General features: G+C 44.5%; 12 protein-coding genes across 12 annotated transcripts; 8 read left to right on the top strand and 4 right to left on the bottom strand.

Moving 5' to 3' along the window:
* Nucleotides 1-60: 60 nt before the first annotated feature.
* L203_101545 (uncharacterized protein) lies at nt 61-4,495 on the top strand (the record flags this gene model as incomplete). The annotated part of the gene is made up of 13 exons (XM_066210984.1): nt 61-78; nt 130-315; nt 368-687; nt 734-1,445; nt 1,495-1,794; nt 1,840-2,327; nt 2,376-2,844; nt 2,897-3,167; nt 3,212-3,513; nt 3,565-3,834; nt 3,883-3,976; nt 4,026-4,269; nt 4,327-4,495. 13 exons carry the CDS (start codon nt 61-63, stop codon nt 4,493-4,495), a joined length of 3,843 nt encoding a protein of 1,280 aa, XP_066067081.1.
* Nucleotides 4,496-4,536: 41 nt separating this feature from the next.
* L203_101544 (uncharacterized protein) lies at nt 4,537-5,483 on the bottom strand (the record flags this gene model as incomplete). Its single annotated transcript, XM_066210983.1, has 4 exons — nt 4,537-5,076; nt 5,125-5,234; nt 5,289-5,370; nt 5,436-5,483. 4 exons carry the CDS (start codon nt 5,481-5,483, stop codon nt 4,537-4,539), a joined length of 780 nt encoding a protein of 259 aa, XP_066067080.1.
* Nucleotides 5,484-5,696: 213 nt separating this feature from the next.
* L203_101543 (uncharacterized protein) lies at nt 5,697-7,090 on the top strand (the record flags this gene model as incomplete). The annotated part of the gene is made up of 6 exons (XM_066210982.1): nt 5,697-5,736; nt 5,799-5,812; nt 5,866-5,982; nt 6,033-6,549; nt 6,594-6,621; nt 6,670-7,090. 6 exons carry the CDS (start codon nt 5,697-5,699, stop codon nt 7,088-7,090), a joined length of 1,137 nt encoding a protein of 378 aa, XP_066067079.1.
* Nucleotides 7,091-7,280: 190 nt separating this feature from the next.
* Nucleotides 7,281-9,316, bottom strand: L203_101542 (uncharacterized protein; the record flags this gene model as incomplete). The annotated part of the gene is made up of 7 exons (XM_066210981.1): nt 7,281-7,662; nt 7,711-7,865; nt 7,914-8,251; nt 8,302-8,716; nt 8,765-8,827; nt 8,881-9,081; nt 9,134-9,316. 7 exons carry the CDS (start codon nt 9,314-9,316, stop codon nt 7,281-7,283), a joined length of 1,737 nt encoding a protein of 578 aa, XP_066067078.1.
* Nucleotides 9,317-10,809: 1,493 nt separating this feature from the next.
* On the top strand, nt 10,810-12,164 carry L203_101541 (uncharacterized protein; the record flags this gene model as incomplete). The annotated part of the gene is made up of 11 exons (XM_066210980.1): nt 10,810-10,860; nt 10,910-10,937; nt 10,985-11,031; nt 11,078-11,191; nt 11,290-11,352; nt 11,398-11,441; nt 11,485-11,622; nt 11,669-11,781; nt 11,835-11,931; nt 11,979-12,061; nt 12,112-12,164. 11 exons carry the CDS (start codon nt 10,810-10,812, stop codon nt 12,162-12,164), a joined length of 831 nt encoding a protein of 276 aa, XP_066067077.1.
* Nucleotides 12,165-12,501: 337 nt separating this feature from the next.
* L203_101540 (uncharacterized protein) lies at nt 12,502-13,697 on the top strand (the record flags this gene model as incomplete). Its single annotated transcript, XM_066210979.1, has 6 exons — nt 12,502-12,564; nt 12,612-12,768; nt 12,816-12,928; nt 12,980-13,141; nt 13,198-13,386; nt 13,443-13,697. 6 exons carry the CDS (start codon nt 12,502-12,504, stop codon nt 13,695-13,697), a joined length of 939 nt encoding a protein of 312 aa, XP_066067076.1.
* Nucleotides 13,698-13,748: 51 nt separating this feature from the next.
* On the bottom strand, nt 13,749-15,596 carry L203_101539 (uncharacterized protein; the record flags this gene model as incomplete). The annotated part of the gene is made up of 13 exons (XM_066210978.1): nt 13,749-13,798; nt 13,852-13,861; nt 13,910-13,970; nt 14,017-14,250; nt 14,316-14,746; nt 14,795-14,820; nt 14,870-14,935; nt 14,995-15,038; nt 15,091-15,218; nt 15,267-15,330; nt 15,381-15,430; nt 15,482-15,504; nt 15,551-15,596. The coding sequence occupies 13 exons, from the start codon at nt 15,594-15,596 to the stop codon at nt 13,749-13,751; spliced, it is 1,233 nt and encodes a 410-aa protein (XP_066067075.1).
* A 344-nt stretch (nt 15,597-15,940) lies between these two features.
* On the top strand, nt 15,941-17,492 carry L203_101538 (uncharacterized protein; the record flags this gene model as incomplete). Its single annotated transcript, XM_066210977.1, has 5 exons — nt 15,941-16,089; nt 16,137-16,249; nt 16,298-16,396; nt 16,453-16,521; nt 16,567-17,492. 5 exons carry the CDS (start codon nt 15,941-15,943, stop codon nt 17,490-17,492), a joined length of 1,356 nt encoding a protein of 451 aa, XP_066067074.1.
* A 1,633-nt stretch (nt 17,493-19,125) lies between these two features.
* On the bottom strand, nt 19,126-21,524 carry L203_101537 (uncharacterized protein; the record flags this gene model as incomplete). Its single annotated transcript, XM_066210976.1, has 2 exons — nt 19,126-21,344; nt 21,395-21,524. 2 exons carry the CDS (start codon nt 21,522-21,524, stop codon nt 19,126-19,128), a joined length of 2,349 nt encoding a protein of 782 aa, XP_066067073.1.
* Nucleotides 21,525-21,993: 469 nt separating this feature from the next.
* On the top strand, nt 21,994-23,162 carry L203_101536 (uncharacterized protein; the record flags this gene model as incomplete). The annotated part of the gene is made up of 3 exons (XM_066210975.1): nt 21,994-22,108; nt 22,167-22,347; nt 22,403-23,162. The coding sequence occupies 3 exons, from the start codon at nt 21,994-21,996 to the stop codon at nt 23,160-23,162; spliced, it is 1,056 nt and encodes a 351-aa protein (XP_066067072.1).
* A 935-nt stretch (nt 23,163-24,097) lies between these two features.
* On the top strand, nt 24,098-25,859 carry L203_101535 (uncharacterized protein; the record flags this gene model as incomplete). Its single annotated transcript, XM_066210974.1, has 8 exons — nt 24,098-24,292; nt 24,346-24,600; nt 24,654-24,766; nt 24,817-24,905; nt 24,960-25,152; nt 25,202-25,396; nt 25,448-25,556; nt 25,608-25,859. The coding sequence occupies 8 exons, from the start codon at nt 24,098-24,100 to the stop codon at nt 25,857-25,859; spliced, it is 1,401 nt and encodes a 466-aa protein (XP_066067071.1).
* A 399-nt stretch (nt 25,860-26,258) lies between these two features.
* L203_101534 (malate dehydrogenase, NAD-dependent) lies at nt 26,259-27,864 on the top strand (the record flags this gene model as incomplete). The annotated part of the gene is made up of 10 exons (XM_066210973.1): nt 26,259-26,289; nt 26,374-26,462; nt 26,568-26,723; nt 26,821-26,969; nt 27,022-27,181; nt 27,228-27,312; nt 27,368-27,403; nt 27,457-27,620; nt 27,673-27,774; nt 27,829-27,864. The coding sequence occupies 10 exons, from the start codon at nt 26,259-26,261 to the stop codon at nt 27,862-27,864; spliced, it is 1,008 nt and encodes a 335-aa protein (XP_066067070.1).
* Between the last annotated feature and the right edge of the window lie 116 nt (nt 27,865-27,980).

The following is a 27,980-nucleotide window of genomic DNA, read 5'->3' as shown; positions in this document are numbered from 1 at the left end:
TATTTTAATTATAACTCTCATTTATATAAAGTATTTACAACTGACATTAATAAAATTGTCATGTTGTATATAGCATCAGTAAGTGAAATGATGAGCACGGCAATTAATGTCATACTTAAACATTTATAGGCCCTCACGCCTACAGCTGTTCTGGCAACTTTGCGGGTCACTGGTCTCACTGATAACCATACAAGTCTTGTTGTAGCCAAGCCAGACAGAGTAGAGGTATGGGATGTCACACAAACGGGTCTCGTGTTCAGAGGAAATATGGAAGTCTGGGGGAATATCGTAGGGATAGAGCAAGTCTCAATAGAGGTGGGTATCGATGAGTTGAATCTTTGAGATTGTCTGATAAAACAGTTGTTAGGGAAGCAGGCCACATGTGCTAGTTCTGTTGGCACCTCCTCATTCTCAACTGCTCATAATGACCTTCAACTGCTCTGCATCCAGACTAATCCTCACATCTTCTTTGACATTGACACCACCAACCCCGACCTTAAGGCAAGCAGAATTCTTTACCGCCATCCTAGCCCATGAACGTGTCGTCATGGTCAGTCTTTGGATAGGAGTGCTTTCTTGCCTGGAGCTGGAATGTGACACGGCACAAAGCAAGAAGAAAAGGCCAAGTAATATGTCAGGCATGGAGGATGAGGGATTACTACGACTTAGAGATAATTTCAATATAAAGTAAGTACATCGTTCGTATGAGGGACAGCATGATGACGTATGGTAGCATTCGAGAACACAATCTCTTACATTTGGCCTTCCTGCCATCATTGCAAAATGAACATGTCGTGTCTTTTCTCTGGCTGACGGCCGATAACCAGCTTATGCTTCAAATTCATTCTTTGTCCCTTTCATCTCACTCATTTGTATCTCTTTCAAGACCTGTCAATGTGGTGACGCCAACAACCTCTCAACAAGTAGCAGAAAACAGCGACTTTAGTGACATTCCATTCTCATGTCCTGCCGCAAGACGAGTTGTATCCATACCCAGTCAGCTGAGGGGGGGAGAAAGGACGTTTTTGGTGATAGGGGATGAATTCTCGGTGCTCTACATGCTGTCGTCTTCTTCCCAACCGCCTCAGTCGACTAAAAGGATACCATTGATGTCAGAAGCTGTCATTTCCCCTCGTGTCGCAGCCCGGAGATCACAAGGTGAGCTATTAAGTGGAGACAATAAACGCCGCAAGGGAATTTCAGGCAGCAAAATGGCAAACAGCATCTTTGAAAATGAACAATTGGAGATCACACCGCTCTTCAGGATCAGACAAGGGTTTGGCACAGTACTCTCTGCTGAAATCATGGAAAACCACGAAACGGGGGCAAGTGTAATAATGGGTGACGAACTGGGTAAATTAACGGCTGTCGGATGGGAATTCGAAAAAACAACTAGACCAGGTTACTGCGGAAAGCTCAACGTACTGGCAGCGACCCTTGGCCAAGTGAGTTATCTAAAGATTCAGCACAGGTACAACTCGCTGATACTAACAGTCTTCGCCGCCTTCGTCGTTGACTTACCTTGACTCTAGACATATTTTTGTCGCCTCAGCTGTGGCTGATTCAGCACTCATTCGCTTACCCTACGTGCAAAGCGATATTCTCAGTCAACAAACTTCAAACAAGGGTAAGGGGAGAGCAAAAGAGGAAGATTTGGACGAATCATGGGAAGTGGTGTACGAAACAAAGTTCAACGCAACTCAAATTCCTCATTCCGTTGATGTACTTGAAAGATGGATGAACATTGCTCCTGTCAAGGATTTTTGTGTGGTAAAAGACGAGATTGGTGCTACGGTAAGTCTACTTACCCCAAAATGGAACTAATCTGATGAATGATAGTCACATCTAATACTTTCTTCAGGGGCTTCAAACCATAATTCTCTTAGGATTGTACGCTCTGGTGTTGTTCTCGAAGATTTGTTGGATATTGAAGGAGTTTCGGACATTCAAAATATGTGGTCTTTGACAGACTCATCAAATGTCTCTCGCTTACTTTTAACCACTGACACAACGACAAGCTTCATACAACTCACTCCTGAGATATCAATTATTCCTGTTGTTGATGCCATTTCCAATATGCCAACCCTTGCAGCCGGAGTTGCACTTGATGATAATGGCATTGTGCAGGACATCCTCATTCAAGTGACTCCGCGAGGTGTCCACCTTTGGTCAGAAGTGACAATAGGCCTATCTGCGGACGAGTTATTAGTGGACACGGATACAGAAATTGTATGCGCTCAAGTGAACGGTAGCTTGGTTGTGGTTGCAAAAAAGGGCGGCGATGTCATTGTCTTACGAGTGAGAGGCTCTCAATTGCACCTTGAAGAGTGAGCCTTGATGTTTTCTGACAAAACCTATCAACTCACAAGTCTTAGAACAATAAAAACTGACCAGGAAATATCAGCTGTATCTATCGTCCAACTTCCAAGCCTAACTACACCCTTGGTGGCGATATCCACATGGACGAAGCATATCTCGCTAGTTTCCATCAGTCAACGTGCCACAGGAGGCAAGGCATCAGTCTCATCTGACTCATCACATGCGACGAGCTTACAACTTCAAGAAAAGGGAACGGCCGGACGCCTTCTGGCTGGTATGAGTGATGGATCCTTACATGTATATACTCTCGAGATTACTGCGTCAAACTCTACTTCGCTTAATGACCACGAACAGATCATCATCAAACTTGAGTCAGTTTCTTCCCTCGGCTGCAGACCATTAACTTTACATCCATGCAACATTCAACTAGGCGAAGATAAGATTCTCAGTATAGCGCTGACGGAGAGGACTCATTTCGTCTTTGAGAATCAGCAAAAAATTTACTGTTCAGGATCGAACCGCAAGGTGCGTATCATTTATTGACAAAAAATGTTTTACTAACATGGCTTGAAACTAGAACGTCATTGCAGCAGCTTCTGTTCTCACTGAGGAAGGTCCGGCACTTGCACTACATTGTTATCCTACTGGAATATCCATCGTCAACATTATCTCATTGAAAAAGCTGCATGTTCAGACATATGACACTGGTGATTACTGTATCAATAAGATTGTAAATGCAACAGACACGAATTTTGTTGTCTGTGGCGTCACACAAAAAAAACTGATGGATAATGGAGACTACGAGGAGCTTAACTTTCTTCAACTTAGAAGTAGCACTACTCTCGAAGGTGATCTATTTTCGTGGTACTAGTTGAAAACTGACGATCTACAGTTCATACTTCATTGCAGCTTCAAGAACGCGAGCGAGTGACAGCGCTCACGTCTATATGCCGCAATGGCGAATACTCAATCGCCGCTGGTACATCAATCCTTCCACCAGACAATGACGACGATAGTGCTTGGGACGAAGGAAACCTTGCTGTAGTGAGAAGAGGCAGGATATTATTGATCAAGAGAATTCGAGTTGGACAAGGCAACTGGACCCTAGAGGTGGAAAGCGAGACAGAGACAGTAGGGGCTGTCTATGATTTAACACATTTCCAGAATCTATTGGTGGTTGCCTCTGGGAGCAAAGTAAGTTCACTCCACAAATTGTATCAACGTGGTGTGATTAACCTTGAAAAGGTTTCATTTTATAATGACAGCAATTCTCGGTTGAAAGAGATTGACTCGTGGACATCTGTTTATGTCGCCTCCCATCTCCTGACTTTACCGCCTCATCATCAACACCGAGAAGCTTTAGTTGTTGGAGATGGTATGAGAAGTGTTAGTCTTCTGAGATTCAGTAAAGATCAAGAGAGAGGATTTGAACAAGACAGGAAAATGGAAACTCATGGAGTCACTTCCATGGGGTTAGTCATGGACCAAAATTTACAAAGTATTGTGGTTGCTGATGTGTGTATCTATAATGTGTTTAATGGAAGTATGCTGATATATGAACAGGCGCATTACAATATATTAACTTTCATCCAACGTGATGAACTCAGTGATGGAGCAGTGTTTGGCTTGCATGAGGAAGTCTCTTGTTTTCAAAAAGGTCGGCACTCATTTGATTCATTCTCAATTTGTGACTGATGAAATTCAAGGTTCTCTCACAAATACTCCACCTCAAACCTCGCACATTGAATCCCATCTTCTGTTTACTACGCGACAAGGCCGTATCGGCGTCATTGGCAATTTGGATAGCCATGTGGCACAACGGTTAGGTGAGCTGCAAAGCAACATGAGTAAAAATTGGATAGGCCCTGGCAGTATAGAATGGAAGGATTGGAGAAGCACAGGTAAGGGCATTATTAGCAGAGATGCTGCTGGTTTCATTGATGGCGATTTGTAAATCTTTTATTCGTTTTTGGCTGGGAAATTGTAGTACTAATGTTCAATTTTCAGCATCCGAAAGCATCTCATAAACAAACACCTCTACAAATCTCCACAAGATAAGGTTATCCATGGCTTAAGCGAACAAATAAAGCCAGAGTTTTCTCATTACATCAACGAGCTCCATGAAAGCAGTGACGATTTGACAAAATATTTGGAAGAGATGGAAAGTATGCACTAGTGAGCCTTGAATAGATTGTAAGCTGATAATAAAGATGTATTTTATATCATGCTGGATATGTCATTGGCTAGCTGTAGTAGTGGTGAGCAGAACTCTTCCCATGAGATATGCTCAATTTCGGCATTCCTTTTTCCTTCTATATCTTCTCCCCTCCACCAAATCGCCCATCTATATTCTTTTTCTAGCTGACCAATACGCCATTCCCATCCTATCTTGTCGGCGTCTTTCCCATCAACCTTGATAGCTCGTACTTCTCCATCTTCCAGTACAACCTCTATTCTGTCTAGTCCGAACGTGATGCCCTCTTGAATAGCCTTTGTGTAAGCTTCCTTAATGCTCCATAGTTTTGCCAACATCACAGATCTTTCTTTTTTGCTCATCGGTACGGCAAATGATTGCTTTTCGAGAAGAGTGAATTGGTCCGAGATGCCTTCCTGGGTTGCGAAAGGATCATCGGGACACTTCATAATGTCTATGCCTACGCATGCAAGAGGCGAAGCAGATTGAAAGGTCGCAAAGAGGACATAAAGTCCATCATGGGTGTTGTTAAATTCCAACCGAGGTTCTAGCACTGGAGTCGACTTTGAAGGGTAAATAAACGCACATTAAGAGGATGTTTCTTTACCTACCAGAACAGGTTTGCCTTTGTCTCTCTTATCAAACGTAGGAAGTTTATTTCTAGGTATCAACCCGTTAGTATACAAATACCAAGTCACAGTTAATTGGGCAATTAAAGAGCCTTAAGGATCATGAGTTAGCCAAACGTTGGTGACTCTAAAGAATACAGACTCACATAATGCGTCTTTTGGTAGCCTTAATCGTTTCAGGCGTTCTCTTCCAGAATTGTCAATAAGAGTTGCTAGCTTGTTAAACGTCTATCGTTCTTCAAAGTTAGGCGAGAATGAGAATGCTGATGGCCAAGCTGTTCCTTTGAACATACATGGGGATTTACAGGTTCGGATGGGATTTTTATGGCGATTATCCTCATAGTTGTTGTTACTTGATGGTCAAATAAAATTGGCTTGTTAAATCAATTAATGTAACATTTAGAAATGTTTATAAAATGTATTTAGAAAAAAAAGAGAATAGCTCCAGTTAGTGATGGTTTTGTGGGGCCCCACAAAAATCGTTTCTTGATCATTTTGTTGTCTTTTATGTTTTTCTAAACTTTCTATAAAAGAGATATAACGTCTACAACGAGATGGATGAGGGTTCTGAAGACTTAATTCGGGATAAAGGTGGTAAGCGCTGGTTGATTTTGGAGAAGTCTCTTGTTAGCTAACTACCATCGTTGTAATAATAGACCCAGAATTTCAAGTGTGTTGTTACAATCCTTGCAACCTCTGTCTGATAGACTGACCGTTCTGCAGCAAGGGCCAGCATCTGTCATGAAAACTGTAGGAGGCTATATTGTTGAACCAACGGAGAATGAGTTGCGGCTGGGTCGTCGAGTGCTTGAGTTGGAGAAAGAAAGAGATTCCCTGGCCGTATGTGTCGGCCATTGACATTTTACTATATCTCATCCAAGTAATCTTAGGATGAGCTCGCCGCTCTCAAGGCTCGTCACCTTGTTTTTAAACCAGCCAATTTCATTAATGAGAATGGTGCGATGAACCTGGATCAACCTGTTGAGATACCATCCACTCTCCTTCCACTCTTGGGAATTCTTCGAACGCACATAGCAGAATTGACCAAGGATAATCAGGCCCTGCGGTATACTTTTCTCGGGCAGGCCATGCCTAGGCGTGGTCCTATCACAAACGCCACAACTCCTGTTAGTGCTCAGCCTCCAAGTTTACCCAATCCAAGTCTGCTAGCCGATGGCAAGGCTGATGTGGAAATGGTTTTACCTGCTGGCGACCCAAAAATCAACTCTGCTGACGCAGCTCCTGCATTAATCTTAAGTTCGGATCAACCTGATACTGGTGGCTTGGATTTGGAGAAGGTAGTGGTAAGGGTAAGAGCACTGGTACAAGAAAATGAGGAGCTCGGCGAGATGGTCATGGAAACCGGAAGGTTGGGCGATGAAGAGCAATGGCAAAGGGCTTTGGAAGGTATGTGCTAGTGCTCTTTCGGAGCTTAACTCAATCTTGAGTAGATTCAAAAGCAATCATAGAGTCACTCGAGTAAGTCTTGAAACCTGTCCAAACAGCTCTGGCTGACAAACACACAAGTTCTGATCTATCCCATCACCTTTCCGTCCTTAAAACAACACGCTCGGAATTGTTGGCGTATAAAACACATTACGGTCCTCTCCCTTCAGAAGCTTCATATCCGACTGCCAACCTGATGACCACTTCCACGTCGGCCCCCGTGCAAGCTAGGTCACCTTTTGTAGGAGGCCGAGGCGGCGCTCCAGAGAGGGGTGGACGCGGAGGAGGAAAAATTATTTCAAGAGCGGGGCGAGGAAAGTCGTCGCCAATGCCTGTAGACACTAATGCTACTTCGGGATCTAGCGGTCCCGGAAGGCGAACGACAGGGAATGGAAATGACTATGGCAATCACAGCACCGGCACAAATACCCAAAGAAGGGGAGGCAGTATGAGCCAAGGACAATACTCAAGAGATGAGCGCGGCTTCAAACGTAGAAGATAATGCCCTTTCTCAAAAATACTGATATATCTAGCAAGATGGACCTGTAATAGTCCAGTTGTATGTAGCATAACACATGGTTAATGAACGAGATAATACAGGAACGTAATGGCGAGTATGAAATGACAAGTGTATAAGATATGCAATATGCCTTTGTTCAGCAAGATAATGTAGTCATGACTTTGACTCTCTCTTACAAGTCCCTACCTTGACCTATCCTACCTATCCAGCGGCGGACAGAATCTAAATCCCAGTTTCTTCTACTTCCCATCGCATTCAAGCACGCATCAAGACAGTCTAGACAACTTTCTCTTGTCCTATTAAGAAAGTTTGTAAAAAAATTTAGCAGCTTGTTCATGTCGCATCTTGACGCAGAAGCGAGTTTTGTCAACGCGTCTTTGTTTTTGGTCACTCGACTTGTCTTGACTCTACGGATTCCTGCTTCCTGTCGTTGAGTAGCCGCATATATTTGACGGAATTGTTCTACTGCTGCAAGAGATTCACTGACTCTGTGGAGAGTGTTGAACAGCGCAACTACTTCTGATCGTTGGAGAAGGTCCGGATTAACCTTTGGGCTGGACAATAATCAGTCTGAAGTCACAATGCCAGAACGTTGCACGTACTCGAGGGCTCTTTCGTCAAGTTCAAAGAGAATCTTCAGGGCTGTTCCAATACCAGACACCTGAAGCTTTCCCCAGAGCCGACATTTGTCGCATCCTACGCAGTCCATTATACGGGAGACATTTCGGAAATGGGTTTTAAACTGCTCCTTGAGGATCTAGACAAACACATCAGTTTAATTAACGAAAAGACAGATGTAGCTGACCCCTGCATCAGGTCCAGTGAAAAAGTCTCCCTCGTCAAAGCCTCTACCCAGCCCCTTTCCACTAGCCAGATCCAAGACGTTCCTCAACGAAGATTTAGTTTTCTGGTCGCCTTCGCTCAATGTCCTGCTCTGTGAAGTGCTGATGTCATACGCCTCTAAATAAGCCTCTGCGCGCTCCACAGCTCGAAGAAGGAGTACAGCGTTGAAATAGACGTTAGACAACCGTTCGGGGTGAGATGCAAGCCGGCTGATGAAGCAATCGAGGTTAGGTGCCCATTCACCTGTTGTTTGATTGAGGTACTCTGCACAGATGTGGATTGAAATCGAGGCATGGAGGCCTGTAGTTAAAATCAGCATTGTCAGAGAGGGATGATAATGAAAAATATACCAGATATAACACGATAGTAGACCTTTTTCTCCTCACACATTTCTTCGCTACCCATAGGTGCCTTGACCATCTCAGTACCCCATCCTTCACTCAATTTTGAGAACCCCCATCCTGGTACACCATTTGCTTCATTTATTCCACTGGCGTCCGCCACAGTTGAAACTAGCCTCTCCTTGTCTTTTCCTCCTAATCCAGACACACCTGCAACAGAAGATTCCGAAAGCGAGGCTTCAGACAAGCCGAAACAATTTTCTTCATAAATTGCTCGCCAGACATTCTGAGCTGATTGGCCAGCGTACCCTGTGAACCGCTCGGGGTTGAGAGTTAAATCAACATAACGACCATTGGTGTCGGCATCGTCTTCAACGTGACAGAAATCTTGTTCTTTGAAATAACAACTAGAAATCCCAGCTTCCTATTTAGCATTGATCAGTTGATGATGATCTACAAAACGCAAACTTACTTCTGCAGGTGAGATTCTAACTTCTGACAATGCTTTAACTCTCCATTTTTCTGGTATTTCATTCTAAGATATGAGTCAGTATCTCCAAAAACTATACTCTCTGTGTGTCTGCTCACCTCATCTAGCTCTTCTACACCGCAATTCCTATTCATACAAAAGCCATTCTCATACCAAAAAGGGCATTCTTTATATAGGTCAACTTTGTAATGCTTAAAGAAGGGGGTTGTCACGAGCTCGTGAAGCGCCGGATATAATCTTTGATTGAGAGCTTCCATTGTTTCATATAAACAATGAGTTGACTCTATGGGTCCGGACGGCTTAGGAAACCAGTCAGTTGTAGGAACCAAACAATCTCAAAAGAATGCTTACAGAGCAGTAACCTTCCGACTTGCCTTCTAAAACATTACGAGCAATCCTGCTCTCCGGTTTCCTCCCACGTATATTTCGCTCTGATCTGATCCCAGGAGAGCTATAGCTTCTTCCTGAACCTTCTGTTTGGGCCAAGACAGTCGCCACCAAACTGAGCGCAACTATTGTTGATGAGATGCGCATTCGTAAGAATCCAACAAGATGTATGAATGAAAATGCCTCTAATATAGGTATATCCACAGATGAATTATCTATAGGTTATCATATAATAATAAATCTAAATAATAATGAAAGATCAACATTATGTTATGATTATTAATCCACCATTACTTTAGCAAACCTGTCGACGTGTCAAAACTCTTCCTGGTGGAGGTCAAAAGATGCAAGTGGATCCCACCTATAGAAAACTGGCTCGGAACGGTATCAATTGACCAAATAGTATTATAAATAGATCCTGAAATGTAATGCATGCAGGTCGAACTGCTTTGTAGATATTGATTAGTCAGTATAGCAAAAATACCTGAATGGCTTTGGGATTGAACTGAGTATATAAAATATATCATTGTTTAGAGATGATATCTTGGACAGATGCCCGAGCGGTTAAGGGGACGGTCTCAAGTTGTTTGACTTTCCAAGAATTTGGAATCCGTTGCATTGTGCGCGAGAGTTCGAATCTCTCTCTGTTCATTTTTATCTTTCAAGCCCGTTTTTTTTCCAATCCATTTGATCGATTTCAACCCGTTCCAATGTTTAAATGCAAACGACTTTATGATAAAAATACTACGTGGATTGGATGCATCTCGTGATAGTCCCAACACACCATTTCATCTTTTCCTCCTTGTATAGACTTGGATAGTTGGCAATGCCATACACACAGGCAGAGAGGTTTTTGTAAGATTGGCTCCAAAGGGCAAAATAACATTTCTTCCTTCAAACAAAACATGTATAAAAAACAACTTGAACCTTACCGCCACTACGAGGCACTCATCAGGTTAGATACTCTGAATACGTCTGTATACACAACTATCAAGGTAATCTGAAGTATATCTACATAGTTCGCCCTCTCTACTCGCCCGTTCACTCTGGCCGTCGTCCAACACGCAAGTCTAGCCTGTCTTTTTACGCCTTCAACCACTCTCAAAGCTTGTTACTGCAACGCCCAGGGTGCAAGTCGCCGGCTACACCGTAGATAGGCAGTGGAGTAGGGAGAACGTAGGTGCCCACCTCCTTGCATCAACACATCTCCGCATCGTTAGACTGAGGAATGACTCCGTAGTACAGAGCACCGTGACCATCAGCGTCTTGCCCTATAAACTCATAGCAATTCTTCTCCAATAATCATTATCACAAACTATTTCACCGTATACATCTCTGGCCAACTGTACTACTCGTCCATTACCAAAGCCACGTGGCAATAATTATCGGGAAATGCGATTGGAAGCAAAAGAAAGAAGCAAACAACATGACAACAAGATGCCGATCAGGGCAGGGCGTAAAGCTTAAAGGGAGGTTTTCTCTGGGAATCCCAGGCACGCCATATATCTTGAACGCCCCAGTGTTGTCAGCAAAATAAGTCGGCGAACGCCGAAACATGCGACAGTTTACGCCCATGGGATGGGAGATGAAGGATAAAACGACCATCTTGACCATCCGGATTGTTCATCTTGACCATCATCATGGACTTCAAATCCTTTCTCAACTCTCAACTCTTCTCAGTAAAGGACAAGGTGAGTTTTGGTGAGCCAACATTGGGACGTTGGGTGACGAAGATGGCAGGTTTGTATCGTCACTGGCGGCGGTACCGGTAAGGAATGCTATTCTTGAGTTATGGCCATGTTTGATGGATTGTAGGCATTGGCAAGGGTATGGCTATCGCCCTTGTTCTCAACGGCGCCAAGGTATACATTCAGTAACGTAGTGTGGAGCATAGGTTGACGGGTGTAGGTTTTTATCGTCGGACGACGATTCCACATTGTTGAGAACACTGCCAAGGAGATCAATGCCGCAGCGGCAGAGTCGCAGAACGGCGGAGAAGCTATTCCTGTTGAAGGTGATATTGTGACAAAGCAGGGTGTTTCTGACATCTATGACAAAATCTCTGCTCAAACTGACAAAGTAAGAGGCACCTTGTTGGCTGGCCGTTGACAATTCGTTAGCTCGATTACCTCGTCAACAATGCTGGGTTTTCTGCCAATTGGCGCAAGCAGTGCTCTGATTTGGTGCGTGTATCGGCTTCAGAGCCGGTTGAGGTTAACGTATGGTAGAATGATCCGGTTGGTCTTGAGGAACAACTGTGGTCTATTGAAGAGTGAGTACAACACCACTGTCCATGATGCCTTACCACTTGCCAGTTCCGACTTCGCCAATATGACTGCTGTTCACTGCGCTGGACCATACTTTATGGCTGTCAAGTTTATTCCTCTTTTCAAAAAGTCCAGCAGCCCCTCGGTCTGCAATATTACTTCTCTCGCGGCTCACTTTTTCAACCGGTAGGTCGGTTCATAGACAAAGTGTCCCTTTGACCAACACATGTAGCGCATGCTGCGAGTACTCTTACGGCCAATCCAAAGCTGCCGAGGCTCACTTGACTCGTCTCATGGCTGCCGGTCTTTTACCCTATGGCATCCGATGCAACTCTGTTTGCCCTGGTATTGTCTCTTGATACTTGTCCTATCACAATACCTAACTCTATCTGAATCAGGTCTTTTCAAGTCTCAACTCACAACCGGCTCTACTGGTGAGGATGGGCAGTTATGGCCTCCTATGCAGAATGCCGTCAATGATGCGATCCCTGCCAAGTATGTATCTTGATTTTTTCAAGAGTTTTGCTGATAGTAAACACAAGACGTGCTGGAAAGTGGGAAGAGATAGCGGGTGCCGTGCTGATGCTTGCTTCTCCTGCTGGCCAATATTTCAACGATGCCGAGCGTGAGTGCATGAATGGTCTCGAGACTGATCTTAGCTGATATTTTTTATAGTTGTTATTGATGCTGGTTGGCGATTGAACTCTTCTGCGAAAGATGTCAAGTAATGGGTATCAGATTAACGAAAGCTGTCCTAATTGAATGCCTTGCTGTTTGCCATGGAAATGATGTGTAGCGTATAAATACGAGATGTCTTGTGCATGTAATGATAACCAAAGTAAAAATTGAAATGTTTGTATTACTTGTTTGACTGGAAATTAAGTATGATAAACCTGATAGTATATAAAAAGATCTGCGATAGGCACGTTACAGAGCTTTTTTGGGATTAATTAGGCTTGCAAGAATGCGGAGTACGCCGACAGTGATTCATATCTTAATTGAAATCTATTTACTTTTATCATTTCTCTGTTGTCGTCACCAAAATTCTTTCAAAAGCCATTTATAATGGCCGACCAGAATTCTCGTGCATCGTCCAGGGTAGCGCCGACTTTTCAGCGGGCACTCTTGGTGGGTTCTCTGCGAGGACAATCAGTATCTCCGCTAACTCATAGTAGTCTGGCGCCATCTCAGGTCTTTCAGTGGACTTCATGCTCTTTCCATTGGATACTGTCAAAACAAGACTTCAGTCTTCGGCCGGATTTTGGGCATCAGGAGGGTTCAAAGGCGTTTACAGAGGTATTGGAAGCGTAGGTCTTGGCAGTGCGCCAGGAGGTAAGCCTGGGTGGGAGTGTTCTTGACGCACGACTGACATCTGCAAGCCGCTGCATTTTTTGTCACATATGAAAATCTCAAAAAACACCTTCCCAAAATTGATGTGCTTGCTGCCAATCCCTCGTTAATGCACATGGTATCTGCTTCTGGGGCAGAATACGTGAGCTCAAAATGCCACATCTTCATTTCGTGCCTCACGAAAGACTGTTAGATTTCATGTCTTATCCGAGTACCAACAGAAGTCGTCAAATCTAGAACACAAACGGGCGCATATGGTCATGGAAAAGGAAGTTTTCATTCTGCTCTCAGCACAATGAAATTTGAAGGTATCAGGGGGTTTTACCGAGGGTTTGGAATTACCCTTACCCGTGAAGTATGTCACTACCTCGTATACTAACTAATCTCTACGCTACTAATAGGCCATGATAGATACCTTTCACGTCTATTCAATTCCCTCTGTATGAATACTTTAAATCATCTCTTTCAAGTCATTACCTCGGCGGCAGACGGCCTACGGCTTACGAAGCCGCTGCTTGTGGATCTCTTGCCGGTGGTATAGCTTCTGCGGCCACTACGCCATTGGATGTGGTCAAAACAAGAGTAATGCTTGAGGCAAGAGTAAGTTTATATTATTTGGTTAGTTGATGGAGTATCGAGTTGACAAGGGTTCAAAGACGACAACAGCTGCTAAAGGTGTTCCAGTATTAGATAGAATGACACCTCTTTCTCAGCCTTCCCCATCCGTTCTTTCTTTCCCTCCACGTCTTGTGAATATACTTCGCACAGAAGGCCCGGCTGCTCTCTTTAGCGGTTGGGTCCCTCGAACCTTTGCTATTTCATTGGGAGGTGCAGTATTTTTGGGTATTTACGATTTGGCAAGCAATTTTGGCATTCAAGTGGAAAAGGATCAAGAACAAACGTTATCTTAGATTATTATAGATCATGGTTGTGTGTTGCATTGATATAATCCAGTGATATACTCAATTAGCGAACGCCTGTATTCCAGTCATGGCTTTACCAAGAATGAGAGCTGTAATGGAAGTGGGTCAATTGTCATAGAGAATCTCGCCATAATCAGCTTACCATGGATATCCTAAAAGCTAATGTCAGCACTAATATGACAAAACGATTTCCGGCTTACATGTGTACCTTCATAGGTATTGGCTACTTGTAAATTTGCGGCATGTCTACCAATGTGATATCTTCCGAACCATTAGCATCCATTTTTTTGCACTCAGTAATACTTGCTCATCGCTACACGCGTTACCACCAAAAATATCTAGCAATGTTCTGGAGTGTTGTAACGCTTGCCCACAATTGTTTCTTTTCATCATAGATACCATTTCAGGGGACCAAGTTCCCTTATCTTTCAATCGCCCGAGCTGAAGCGAACCGAGGAGACCCAGGGTAGCAGCAGTAGAAGCATCGGCGAGCTTTTTCTGGATCAGCTGGAATGAAGCAAGCGGTCGGTTGAATTGATGCCTATCCATTGTTTCTCTCAGCTGGATAGTAGCGGGCAACGGTGAAGGGATCCATAAATTGCTTACCGCTCAAGAGCGTAATTCCTAGCGCGGGTAATACAATCTTCTAAAGCTCCCATAACACCCCAACTGATACCATATCTCGCGTTATTCAAACACGAAAACGGCGAACCAAGCCCACTGGACTTTGGTAATAGGGCGTCACGCTCAAGTTTGACATCTTCCATAAAGATTGAGCCCGTGATACTGGCTCTAAGAGACATTTTATTCTTGATAGCAGGAGCAGACAATCCAGAGATGCCCTTTTCAACTAAAAACCCGCGGACTTTACCTTTTTCGCCGTTTTCAACAACTCGGGCCCATATAATAAACAAGTCGGCAATGGGTGCGTTGGATATCCATGTTTTACTACCGTTCAAGACCCAGCCGTCAGACGTTTTGGTGGCAGTAGTCTCCATTGAAGAGGGATCAGAACCATGGTTAGGTTCAGTGAGGCCCTAAGATTGGTATAAGTACACGTGCAGAAAGGAGACAGCGAGACTTGCAAAGCAGCCAATGAGCTCTCCACTAGCTTTAGCAGGACATTAGCATAATTACAATCAATGGATCAGGAGACCTACCAAGCTTGGGCAAGTATTTTTCCTTCTGAGCGTCGTTTCCAAACTCATTGATAGGATGCATAACCACTATCAAAGCGTGATTAGATATGTCCCCCTCATATGTTTGCCATATGATAAATCCGTACATGACGACTGAACGCTCATGGCTGATCGGTAACCTGAGTCAACCCTTGTTTCATTATTTGTCAGTCAACGCTCGACAAGAAGTAATTTTTCTTTACCTTTCCACTTCCCGAGCAATGAGGCCGTAGGAGACGCTGGATACTCCAGCACAACCGTAACCTTGTATAGTAGCTCCCAAAAGACCAAGGTCGCCCATTTCGCGCATGATATTAGGATCAAAGTTTTCCTAAAGAAGATCAACAGGGATAATAAGTATAATTAATCGGCTACTAACATCGCGATAGGCGTTGATGACTCTGGGAAGAAGGGCATCCTGAGCAAATGAGTGTGCAGTCTCTCTATAGTGCTGTCAGGCGCCTTATATCTGATAAGATTGATAAATACCAACTGAATGGCCTGCTCTTCCTCTGTGAGAAGGGAGTTCATATTCAGTGGATCCTGCGGTGAACGTCTCAGCTAATATATATGCAAAAAGAGTCACCCACCAACCTCCCAGTTGTATTTGGCGAATTCTACCAACCATTAGAAATCGACAGCTTGGTCTCTACAGATACTCACTCGTGGCCAGTCCTCTCTTATAAATGACATTGCTCACAGTGGGCATAAATCTTGTCAGGAAACTGACATTTTTCAATGCTGACATTCTGGGAAATTGAGTATTCAAAAGTGTCTTCTCAGATGAAGATGATCTTTGAAATGAGTTCAAAATGGATAAATCGGAAAACCACTTAGCCGATGTTTTGCACGCCTAATTTTGCTTATTTAAGCATGCCTATAGAAGTGGAGGTATTTTGACGTTGTCCACAAAGCAAATAAATATTAAGTTAATAATAATTTTTTGAACAATCCAATTTTCAAGTTTTATCAACAGCTTTGGAGAAAAACATCCTCAAGGAAGCGTATATTCCAAGAGTAGCTGCGACAGTTTTTTTGCGAGACAGCGAGGTCATGTCGACCGCTACTCCTCGAAACAAGTTGGTCATTCGAAGGCTACCACCAACACTCCCAGAAGATGTCTTTTGGCATTCAGTATCAACTTGGATCACTGAAAAGACATGTCTATGGAAACAATACGTGAAGGGGAAAGCTGCTGATGGGTACGTTGAGACGCCTCAAGTGGTTTCAGAAGAGCTAATGTGCACAGAAATTATGACTCGAACCCTGTCCATTCGAGAGCATATGTGTTGATGGCAGACCCAGAATCTCTTGTACATTTTCATCAGGCCTTTGATGGCCATGTATTCAGATCCAAGGCTGGTAAGGTCAAGTTTCGTGCATACAAGAAACTCACGGCGTTTTCACTAGGCGCAGAATATCAAGCAGTAGTCGAGTATGCCCCTTTTCAAAAAACGTCATATAAATCCAAGATCAAACCCGACAGTAAGCAAGGGACTATCGATGATGGTATTATTCACTTTTCTTTAAAGTTGCGATCTGCAAAAGGTGACCATAACTCCTAGATCCTGATTTTTTGTCGTTTCTTGAAATTCTGAACGCACCTGTTGCTAAACCTCCTCTGGAGACATCTGGTATGTCAAATACGATACGCTTTCATCTTGCTGACACTTCTCTAGCTCCTGCTCCGCAACCAACAAGCACTCCTCTTCTCGAACATCTTCGTTCACAAAAACCGAGCGGCAAGGGCAAAAATAAAGTTGCTGCATCAGTTTCTCAGCCCAAAGTCAAGGCTCAACCGCAAAACATTAAAACATCATCACAAAACCCATCTCATCCACACGGCAAGAGCTCAAGCCAAGCTAAGAATCAGCCGCAACTCTCAGCTGCTGCCTTTGAAGCTAGTCGCCGCGCGGCGGCGTTGGCCTCCATCAATGCTGCAGCTCAACGTAGAACTCCACAGGCTCTATCCAGTCCTGCTATGGTCGCCGGAAAGGGAAGAGAGGTTATAATCACAAATACTACAACGGTTTCGTCAGGAACGAGAAAGGATCAAGCTGGTAAGGGCTCCGGCGGGGAACAGGAAACTAAAGGGGCAAAGAGTAAATCTTCCAGAAAGAGAAACCGAGGAAACAAAAACAAGCCGACGAATGAAGGAGAATCTGTTACGGGGGCGTCAGGCGATACTCAAGTACCATCAGGTCCAAGTGCTCCCGCCACATCAACCCCATTTGTTGCTATCAAAGGCCAAACGACGACTGGACATGTATCTCAAATCCCTAATATCCTCGCCCCTAATCCATCGCTTCGCTCGTCTGGTACACCTGCAGGAGGTGCCAACCACTCGAAATTTCCTCCCCAATCTATTGGCGGGCAAAACATTGCAGCCTCGAACCCAGGCAGCAAATCTTCTAAGCGGGGCGGTCGTGGGAGAGGACCTGCTTCCGGTAACTCACATATGCATGGAAGTAATGAAAACCCTGCTATTCAGATGAAGATTCTTCCAAGAAACAACATCATATTGGAAGACTCCGGCCCTGGCGGCAACGGAAGAGATAGTCAGAAATCGGATGCTGGCGCCACATCCGCGCGCATCGACTTGTAGTCTGACAAAACCTAGACGCCACGCCGAATAGGTTTGATGACCATCTATCCGTTCATTTTCAATGTAGCGCGGAGCCAGACATGACGGCTGAGAAGTGTATGCGATGATAGCAACAAGTATGGAGTATGATGCTTGTGTAGAAGCTTTTCGCAACCGCAGGCCATGATGCAGCTGCGACCACTCTGCAAAATAGTCCCAAGGAAATGCATATACTCATCGAGTGACCATTTCTGACTCTTTAATTGTCTCCACTTTTATGCTGCTGTGTATCCCACTGGACACTTACTCTTGTGTACCGTTTAGGAAAGCTGCTTTTACTTAATTTCGACGAGTTACTTTTATCAATGTGCAGTTGGTTTAGCCTTGGCACAACGATGCTTTTCAGCTAGTCTGCAAGCAGATTCTTGTTGACGTTTGAATATAATCTGACTTGTAAAAACAACATTTCTTATACAAATGCACGTTTTATTTATACTATATGTTCTAGTTGTTATTAGGGTTATTCATTATCACGAACTGAGCGGGAGTCGTGATCACGGAAGCAAATTTTGGTTGTGTTCAATTTTGTCCAAATCAAATAAGGGGTTTTTATGTGTTTAACTCGAAAAGCTAACGTTCAACTTACACCATGTTTTGTTCAATTCAATATAAATCTTCAAACTCAATACTTATCTTGTTCTATGTAACGTATACCTTCAAACTCAATACTTCTCCACTCTCAGGCGTCAACGCCATCTATAGATATGTCAAACTTGCATTTTGGCTCATCGGACGGCTCCCAGGCTGTGAAAGCACTAGGTGCCACACTGGGTTTGTGTTGGTATATTGTATGTCTAGCTAATATACCAACGAGTGTTCCTGATACAGCAAATCTAGCACTTGTTATGCATCGAAATGAAGTATCTAAAGAAAAGATAGATTACAATATTCCTCTTCTATATCCTCTACTACTCAGAGAACGCTTGTGTTCTGGGTCGAATAATATAATCCACAGAGCCAGACCTGCAACAAGCTACACAACACAGCGGAGGTCGCCGCAGCGCCTCCTTAAGCGTCCTATAGGGCTCAGCACTTACAGACTGATTCATTATTACAAACTGTCCCGATCTCATTTACTTATCTAGGTGTTTCAATTCTAAACATGAGTGGAACAAATCTCACTTCGTGATAATGAAGCCGCTTGCAAGGTGATTACGTAATGCACAGTGGTTGTCACTTTTACCTCATACCATTTCATGTATCTGAATGTTTATGTTTATGTCATGCATCACTAACAAGCAATGCAGAGTTCTATTCTTCTATAATCTATATCGACAACATCTCAGTTACATAAATCTTTTGACATTAGATATATACATCGGGGCTTCATTGCAGGGAGATGGCTGACAGGATCATGTTGGGTGAGACCCTATGAGTCGCCGAAGGAGCCAGCCTTCGAGCTCGACATATGCGTAGATGTGGTCAACGGTAGCAGGTCGAAGAACGTAGAGTCCAAAGACTTGTCGACGGCATTGGACGAGATATGGTGAATGGAACAAGGCAGCTCAAGTTGATCATGCAAAATACATTGTTCAGCTCGGACCAAGTTGAACACAGCCGAAAACTGCTTTTGTGATGATGGACAGTGTTCAGTTCATGAAATTGAAACACCAAGTATTTCTGGGTCTTTTTGACCATTGACAAGGATTTCTTTGATCAAGGAATACAACTCCCTGTTTGCCGTCATCCACCACGAGTCGTTGGGAAAGATCTTTTTGCGGATTTTGTTCATCAACGGGATCAAAGGTTTGTAGAAAGGTGTAAAATGGGCACGCGTGGTGTCCAAAAACTTACTCTCATTGCCTATCGTGGCAAATTTCAGATCAGCTAGCATGTCATCGTCCTCATAATTCCATCTATCGTACTTAGAGCTGACGGGTTTACCTGGACCATCATAATGGATACAAATCCAGAAGAGAACCCAGAAAAAAGATTCCAGGTCGTGCATGAACGAATGTTCGTGACCCCAAAGTGCCCCGATAGCCATGAACACTCTCGTGCCAGTCTTCCCCTTTGCCCCAGACGCACCTATCCGCGGTACCTTGATTGCATGGTCAAGATCGATCAAGAAGGCGTTGTCATTGTCTTCGTCTATCATGAGATTATTGATGGAGATGTCTCTGTGCAGAAAACCGGCTTGTAACAGGGATTCATGTCCTGCAATGCAGCGTTCCATCGCGGCAAGAAGGGCTACTCGAGAGCTTGCTTCGTATATTGGTTTTCCATAATCACAAAGAATAACTCGCCGATGTACTCGATTAGACAGCATCTCTGTGCTGGCTTCTGTTTGAGATGTTGAGATGGAGCGCTTACTGGGTGGTAGCGGCAGGCTGGTTTCGCTAGATGGGCGCTTGACACCAGCCTTGACACCAGCGCCACTGCTGCGGCTTTGGCTCGGCGTGCCAGTCGCACTTGAAATGGCAGTCGCCTTCTTTGAGCGACCCAATCGGGAATGCACCACTTCTGAAAGGTCTATCCCTTGTCGAATGTTGGCTAGAACGTCATCGTTCTTATCACCAACGCGGACGGTGGTGTGGTAATAGTGTCGGGCAACATGGATAACTCCATTCTCTGTCGCTTCCCGAAGCAGTTCCCCTTCGTGATCGCGTTCTGGGTATTGCCACGAGTCTTTAATGACAAGTGGTTTCTTCGGGTCAGACTCGGCATAGGCCAGCCAACAGGTAGTTGCCCGACCGACAACGCACCGCGCCCGTCTCATGGTTTTCTTAATGATAATACGCTCTTTCTGACCGTTTCGTTCAATTTCGATATAGCGCTGGTCGTCGCAAGTGAGGATTGTCGGATCGAACCCTAGGTCCTTCTCACTCATCCAAAGGAATCCTAAGATGGTCGATACGAATTGCTCCCCCTGCTTGTTGATATCGAATTGTTCAGAGGCAATGCCCCCAAGCCGGTCAAATTCCCATACTCTCATCAGGGAGCCACATAAAGTAAACCCTAGCACAAAACAACGAGTGTCTTGTGCTGAGAGTACTTCCTTTGCGTATCTGCCAAGGTCCAGCCACGCTTTGTTATTGGTATCTGCTGAAGGATTACTCTTCAGCTCGCCAGGTACGAGCATTTCCGACCAGTGGTATCGAGTGGCTCTCCCTGCCTCTCGATCGCTAACGAAGCCAATGTCCAGCTTGCGCTCGCTAGTAGAACCCTTTATTGGCTTGCTAGGTTCCCCAAGTATCCGGCGACGAGTCTGGGGAGGACTATAGCCTTTCGCAAAATCCGCCAGCTTTGCCGTTACATCTTTAAACCAGTCTATGACCGCATCTTCGTTTGCGTTTGTTGGCCAACCCTTCCATTCCTCCCGGAAGAGTGGATCGCTGCCGCTCGTACAGCTCTGGAAAACAGCCGCGGCTGCTGTTTCTAGACCCGCAACGCTTCCGAAGAAGGTAGCATGGAAACTAGAAAGTCCAACATGTAATTGCCCTAGCTCCCCCCTAAGGACCCGATCAATGTCTTGTCGGTATTCAGTTGAGTACGCAAAGTCACTTGTGCCGCACAGCCATGGGGTTTGTTGGGAGGAAGGGGTCATCGATCGTGGAGGTGGTGTGACGTTGAGGGAAGCAGCGGCAGCGGCAACGAGATCCCATATCAGCGCATCCTCTGGGTTATCGGAAAGTGCTGTTTCGAGAAGTGATCTGATACAGTCGAAATCAAAGTCGTCGAACAGGGCAGCGGACTTTAGGCGCAAGATATCATCTCGAACCGTATCATGAGCCGACGTTTCTGACTGTAGAAGGCGGGACACAGGGAGATTTTGAAGAGCTGGCAGAAGACTCGACGTAATGTCCTGTAAATCTGTAGGGTGGTTAATGAGGACCTTCTACGGAAATGTATCTACGACTCACCCCTTCCATTACGCAGGTTGATGATGTTTGTTGCGATTTGTGGCCGAAAAGTGGCGCGGAAAGTGTCGAGACCGTTTGCAATTGGGTGGTCTTGGATGATCTTGGATCTGGTTTGATCTGACTCGGACATGATGCTGAAAAGAGACCTTCAGATGAGGACGAAGATTGTCTGCAAATGTCAACGTTCTTCGCTCGCTCGATACGAGATACCTTGTTAAGGATTTGTCGCAGATTTGTTAGGGATTTAACCCGTTTATATGGATAGCAAATGATAATAGAGTCTTTCCATTTCAAATGCCACATTCCAATTCATGAAAATCAACGACTCCTAATGTAATTACGTAACACTTGGGTTATTCGTTTTTGCAAATTGAACAGTTTTCAACTCGCGTCCAAAAATGAATAACCCAAGTGTTAAATAAATAAATAAACCGGTCCGTCGAGCTGCCGGGACAGTCCGGCCCGGTCATCAACCGTTATGAGTAGCCATAAGGTTGCCAGGATCTTGTCTTCTACTAAGCTCTATAAAATGCAGCTATTCTTTAGGAAACTTTTTATCCCTTCACTCTTATTTTACTTTTAATAGCATCTTACAGACAATGATGCCTTCCACAAACGGTTTACAGAACGGCAATGACCATGCTCACAAAAGAGTTTTCAAGCCTGGCGTTTGGGCTCCCATACCCACCTTTTTCGATGCCAATGAAGAGCTTGGTAAGTTTATACGAGAGAGCAGAATAGTCACAAAATAGTCCTAACTAGTCGCCAATAGATATTCGCACTTTTAAAAAGCATGTTGTCAACCTTGCCAAGGCTGGAATGCAGCCAGTCATTTGTGGTTCCATGGGCGAAGCTTTCCATCTGACCGACGATGAGCGAGTGGTACTTTTTAATGAAGCTCGCAAAGCTTTATATGAAGCTGGACTGAACGATATTATTGTCATTGCCGGGACGTGGGTCATTTGGAGCGATTTTTGCGACAGATTCGCTAACGTCAAACCCTTACAGAGGAGCCAACTCTACTCGTGCTACCATCGACTTGTGTCGACGTGCTTCTATTGCTGGAGCAGACATCGCCATTGTCATTCCTCCAGGATACTACGCTGGCGCCATGACTTCACTGTCATTGAAGACATTCTTTCTCGAAGTACAAGCTGCATCACCCATTCCAGTCCTGATCTACAATTACCCTGGTGCTGCTGGTGGTATCGACCTCTCCTCAGACCTCGTTGAAACGATTGCCAAGAAAGGTGACAATATCTGTGGGATCAAGCTTACCTGTGGATCTGTGGGCAAATTGACCAGGATAACCGCTGCTACTGCCACAACAGAATTCAAAAACTATCCAAGAAAGAGTGATACCGCGCCCGAGTTCCTTACCTTGGGAGGCTTTGCAGATTTCCTGGCCCCTGCAATTCTGGGTGGCCGAGGACATGGTGCCATCATGGGTCTCGGAAATATCTACCCTCGATCTATTGTCAGACTCTTTGAGCTCTCTTGGAAACTTGTGAACAGCCCGAATCCCTCCTCTGAAGAGTGGAAGGAAGCACTTGAGCTACAGGATCTCATCTCTGGGGCTGACGCTTCTTTTGTCAAAGCTGGGATACCAGGGACGAAGTGGTTCCTCAAGAAGCATGACGAATTTTCCTCAGCAAGATTAAGGCATCCATTACTCGAGTTCACCGAGGACCAGGGCTTGGCATTGGAAAGAGACGAAGCTGTGGTTAAGCTCTTGGTAATTGAAAGAAATTTGGCAAAAAGCCAATAGGTTGATTGTCTGATAACATGTTGTGAGTAACATTGTTGTTGTTTAACTGGTATCTTGTCAGGATTTGGGATTGGTTCTTGGGGCTCTGGACTGTGGAGACCTTGGAACAAGAGGTAGCTTCGCTAAGAGGTATCTATCTAGAATAGATGAAGAAAGCTATCGAGATTCATTCTTTGGGAATCTATGAATGATGTCTCCTTCCCTATATCTTCGAGGCTTCTGCGGCAGTCATCCAACTATACCATGTTCAAGCCATATACAATATCCTGTGCTTGACTGGCTTTTCCAGTCCATGATCCTGACATTTTCCTTGTCCATTTTCTTGCAAAAGCACAATGAAGCTTTACAAGTGGTTGAAAGACTAAGCATAGACGTCATTCATATCAACGGCATGAGTATTCATAATTAACATAGTTCACCCCATGAGGATACAACAATGGTAACTGGGAAAGATTTAATGAAGCAACAATTGAAAATTTCATCCAAACCACAATCGTTCATATCAATAGAAAGACTGGGTTTTCACCTCTTGAAGCTTCTTATAACGGCCTGTAATGATGTGAATATCCATGATGAATACTTTTGGATGCTGGACTACCCAAGTCAAGACGAGCAAAAGTCATGAGGCTTGTAGGCAATCGGTGGGAGACTAACTCTTTGCGCTCAACAAAAGCCATATATGGATAACTCTGAACATCTTGATTTATAGTATATACAGCTTCATTGATACAAAATAAAAAAAATAATATATAGATACAAAATGTACTATTGGATACTTTGTTACAACGGAAACCTGGAAACTTTATATACGAACAAGATGAAATTTATTTTGACCCTCCTTTAAAATCCAACTGTGACTTTGCCATTTCTCTTCGCTTTTCATTATCTACCTTCCCGCTTCTCTTTGCTTTCCTTTCTCATTATCATTCATCGTCATGCCTGCTCCAACGTCCACCGCCAACGGGAACATGTTGGCTGCCAATGGCAATGCATCGATCAAATCCTCTGCAGCAAAATCGAGAGGTGCCTTGAAGCGACTAAAGGCAAAGGCGAAAGCTGCTGGAGGTAGTGGAAAGAGAGAGGATGAACGAGCGAGCGAAACGTCAACTGATGTTGAAATGGAAACTGAGGTTTGTCTCGAGAGATAGTATTTTATTGCTTGCAGACGCTAAATTGTACACAGTCGAATGCTTCAACGGTTGATTCCTCTGTTCTTGAATTCGATCCTATGGACCCAAAATTTTCGGCATTCAATCACATCTTTGCTCACTTTCAAGAAAGAGAGGGTGACGGCGCGGCCGATCAGTTTGCAGGACCAGAAAAAGGAGAAGTATATTATTCAGACGAGGAGGATGACGATCAGGAAGCGAAAGAAAAGGCTGTGAGGAGAGCACAAGAGCAGGAAGGGTTAACCAGAAGGCAGCGTAGACAGGCGGCGGTGAGTGGTGATCATAATGACGTTAATTTGAAGTTGATGTCTTGCTCTTACAGAAATTGACCGTAGCAGAACTGAAACAACTTGTTGACCGACCAGAAGTTGTCGATTGGTTTGACTGTGACGCTCGTGATCCTCGACTCCTGGTCAACCTCAAATCATATCGCAAGTAAGAGCAATTTTGATTGACACTACAGTTCTATACTGACTCAATTAAAGCACCGTGCCAGTACCTGGTCATTGGAATGCCAAGCGAGACTATCTGGCCGGAAAAAAGGGCATCGAAAAGCCTCCATATCTTTTGCCTCGTGAGTTAGTAGGCACATGCGTGCATAGAAAACTAATGAAATACAATACTGCAGCCTGGATCGCCGATACTGGTATCGGAGAGCAACGTGACGCTGTCAAGGCCAAGGAAGCTGAACAGTCTCTTAGACAAAAGACACGAGAACGTGTTCAACCCAAGATGGGAAAAATTGATATTGATTATCAAAAACTACACGACGCATTCTTCAAATATCAACAGAAGCCTAGCATGAGTAAATTTGGCGAAGCGTGGGTTATGCTTCAGATCTCTAATTCTCCAACTAATTAATTCATCTAGTTACTATGAAGGAAAGGAGCTGGAAACAGATTTAAGGACAAAGAAACCTGGAGAGCTATCTACAGAGCTTATTGAAGCACTGTCTATTCCGCCGTTGGCACCTCCTCCGTGGCTCATAGCCATGCAAAGATTCGGTCCCCCTCCAAGTTATCCAAATCTTCGTATCAAAGGCCTCAATGCTCCTATTCCTCCTGGGTACATCTATTTCTCTTTCTAATGGATGCAGTACATTGACGATAATCTCAGAGCTCAATGGGGTTTCCACCCTGGTGGTTGGGGCAAACCCCCTATGGATGACTTCAACCGGCCTTTATATGGTGATGTGTTTGGCGTAATGCAAGGAGCTGAGATAGCTGTGAGTATCCAACTCTGATTTATCAAATTGAATTGTCTGACTTGTCTCAAGAATCAAAATGAGATTGATCGCTCTCTCTGGGGTGAAATTGAACAAGTTGAGGAAGAGTCAGAGGAAGAAGAATCGGAAGCAGAAGCGGAAGAGGAAGAGGATGAAGACAGACCGATGCATGTTCCCACGGATGGCATGGAGACACCTTCAGGGCTGGCTACACCATCAGGTTACCACTCTGTGGTATCTACTGTACCCGGAGGCCTTGAGACTCCTGATTTCATGGAGCTCAGGAAGAATACTCGAAGTTAGGCCATCAGAGCGCCTGAATATTGCAAAGATGCATAGATGCATTGGACATAAACAACCACTCGAGTTATACCAACGTTCAGCCATGTGGGATGTATTTATTGCTATCATATCAATTCTGCCAATGTTGCTACGAGGTCAGAGATGACGATTTTGTATTGTGCCCCTCACATAAAACTGTTTTAAGGGGCCCCGGAAAATGTCCCCAATTAGCCGGACCAGTCCATGCAATTCCTCCATTCACTTTTGGATAATTCGAGATAATTCGCAGAATAGGTACAAAATAGCCATTTCATTCTTATCTCTATTTTGATTTTATATTTCCATCTTCTTTGATTCAAAAACAGTGAGTTTACGTGCTTCTTGACTCTTACTAATGCCCCACAGCATATTACAAGCATCATGGTCAAGGCTGTCGTATGTGGTGCTGCTGGTAAGAAACTCATCTTCGTCACAACGCGCAACACTGCTCTGGTGCATGCGTCAACGCCGTTGTTGACAGTATGAACCTATACAGGCGGTATCGGTCAACCCCTTTCTCTTTTGCTGAAGCTCAACCCTCTCGTCACTGAACTTAGTCTCTACGACGTTGTCAACGCTGTTGGTGTGAGTGGTTGTCCCCTTTATATACCCCCTTCGTATAGTTGTCCATCTCCAGAGGGCCTCGGTCCTTATTCATCGCAGTTGCCCGGGCTAATGATGATGATGTAGGTCGCTACTGATTTATCTCACATCAACACTCCTGCTCAAGTTGAAGGCTTTCTTCCACCTGACAATGGAGCTGAGAAGGCTTTGAAGGGTGCCGACATTGTCGTTATCCCAGCTGGTGTCCCTAGGAAGCCTGGTATGACCCGTGACGATCTTTTTGTGAGTGCATTAGGATTGTTTGGTATGTAATGCTGACTGGAAGTAGAACGTGGGATATCCATCACCTGATATGTAACTATGTCTGACGCCAAACTAGATCAATGCTGGAATTTGCGCTACACTTGCCCAGTCTATCGCACATGCGTGCCCCAAAGCATTCATCCTGGTCATTTCCAACCCCGTCAACTCTACTGTCCCTATTTTTGCTGAGATTTTGAAGAAGGCTGGCGTCTTTAACCCCAAAAAGTGCATGATGCCACTTTGAGCTACAGTACCAGAGCTGATGAGTGACATTTAGGCTTTTCGGTGTCAGCCACCTCGATGTGGTTCGAGCTTCCACTTTTGTTGCCACGGTCCTTGGCAAGCCTACAGATGCACCCAAGATTTCCGTTCCTGTGGTCGGTGGTCACTCTGGAGCCACCATCATACCTTTGTTCTCTCAAGCCAAACCTGCTATTGTGAGTTTCGCAAAGTCATGCTGGTAGCAGACTAAATGATCTATAGTCTGAGATCTTGAGCGACAAAGAAAAACGGGACGCCCTGGTTCATCGAATTCAGTTCGGTGGTGACGAGGTTGTCAAAGCCAAAGGTGTGTCCTGGCTTGTCGCTTTATACGTGCACGTAATTCGTGTTGACTTTTGTAGATGGTGCTGGTTCTGCTACTCTTTCCATGGCCCAAGGTGAGTTGCCACGTCGTTGACTTACTTTTTTGTGATTCCTAACAGTACTGTAGCTGGTGCTGAGTTTGCCGACTTTGTCTTGCAAGCTGCCTTTGGCAGCAAGAAGGGCAAGGTCGTCCAGTCTTATGTCTACCTTGGCGCCGACGCCGGCGGCGACGGCATTAAAAAAGAGATTGGCAGTGACCTGGATTACTTTTCTGTGAATATCGAGCTTGGCGTGAGTATAGAGCGTGTCGTGGCTTTCAGATAATTAACCTGTGTCTCAATAGCCTAGTGGAATTGAAAAGATTCTTCCTATTGGTCAAATTGATGACGCCGAAAAGGAGCTTTTGGCAGCAGCCGTCAAGGAACTTGGTCCCAGCATTGAGAAGGTAAGCATCCATAATTGTGTGATAGCGAAGATGGTGCTGAGGCCGCGATAATAGGGCGCCAAATTTCAGGCGCCTCCCCCAAAGCTCTAAACCGGCTGTGATAATATCAATAGTTGGGAAAACGGCTCGTAAACTATTTATTGCGAATTGAATAAAGACATGTGCATAAAGTTTAGAGCGCTATAGTAGTAGTGAGAAGGCCATGT

Source organism: Cryptococcus depauperatus, chromosome 2 (assembly GCF_001720195.1).
Source record: "Cryptococcus depauperatus CBS 7841 chromosome 2, complete sequence".
Taxonomy (NCBI): Eukaryota; Fungi; Basidiomycota; class Tremellomycetes; order Tremellales; family Cryptococcaceae; genus Cryptococcus; species Cryptococcus depauperatus.
This window is presented reverse-complemented; position numbering and strand designations above follow the sequence as displayed.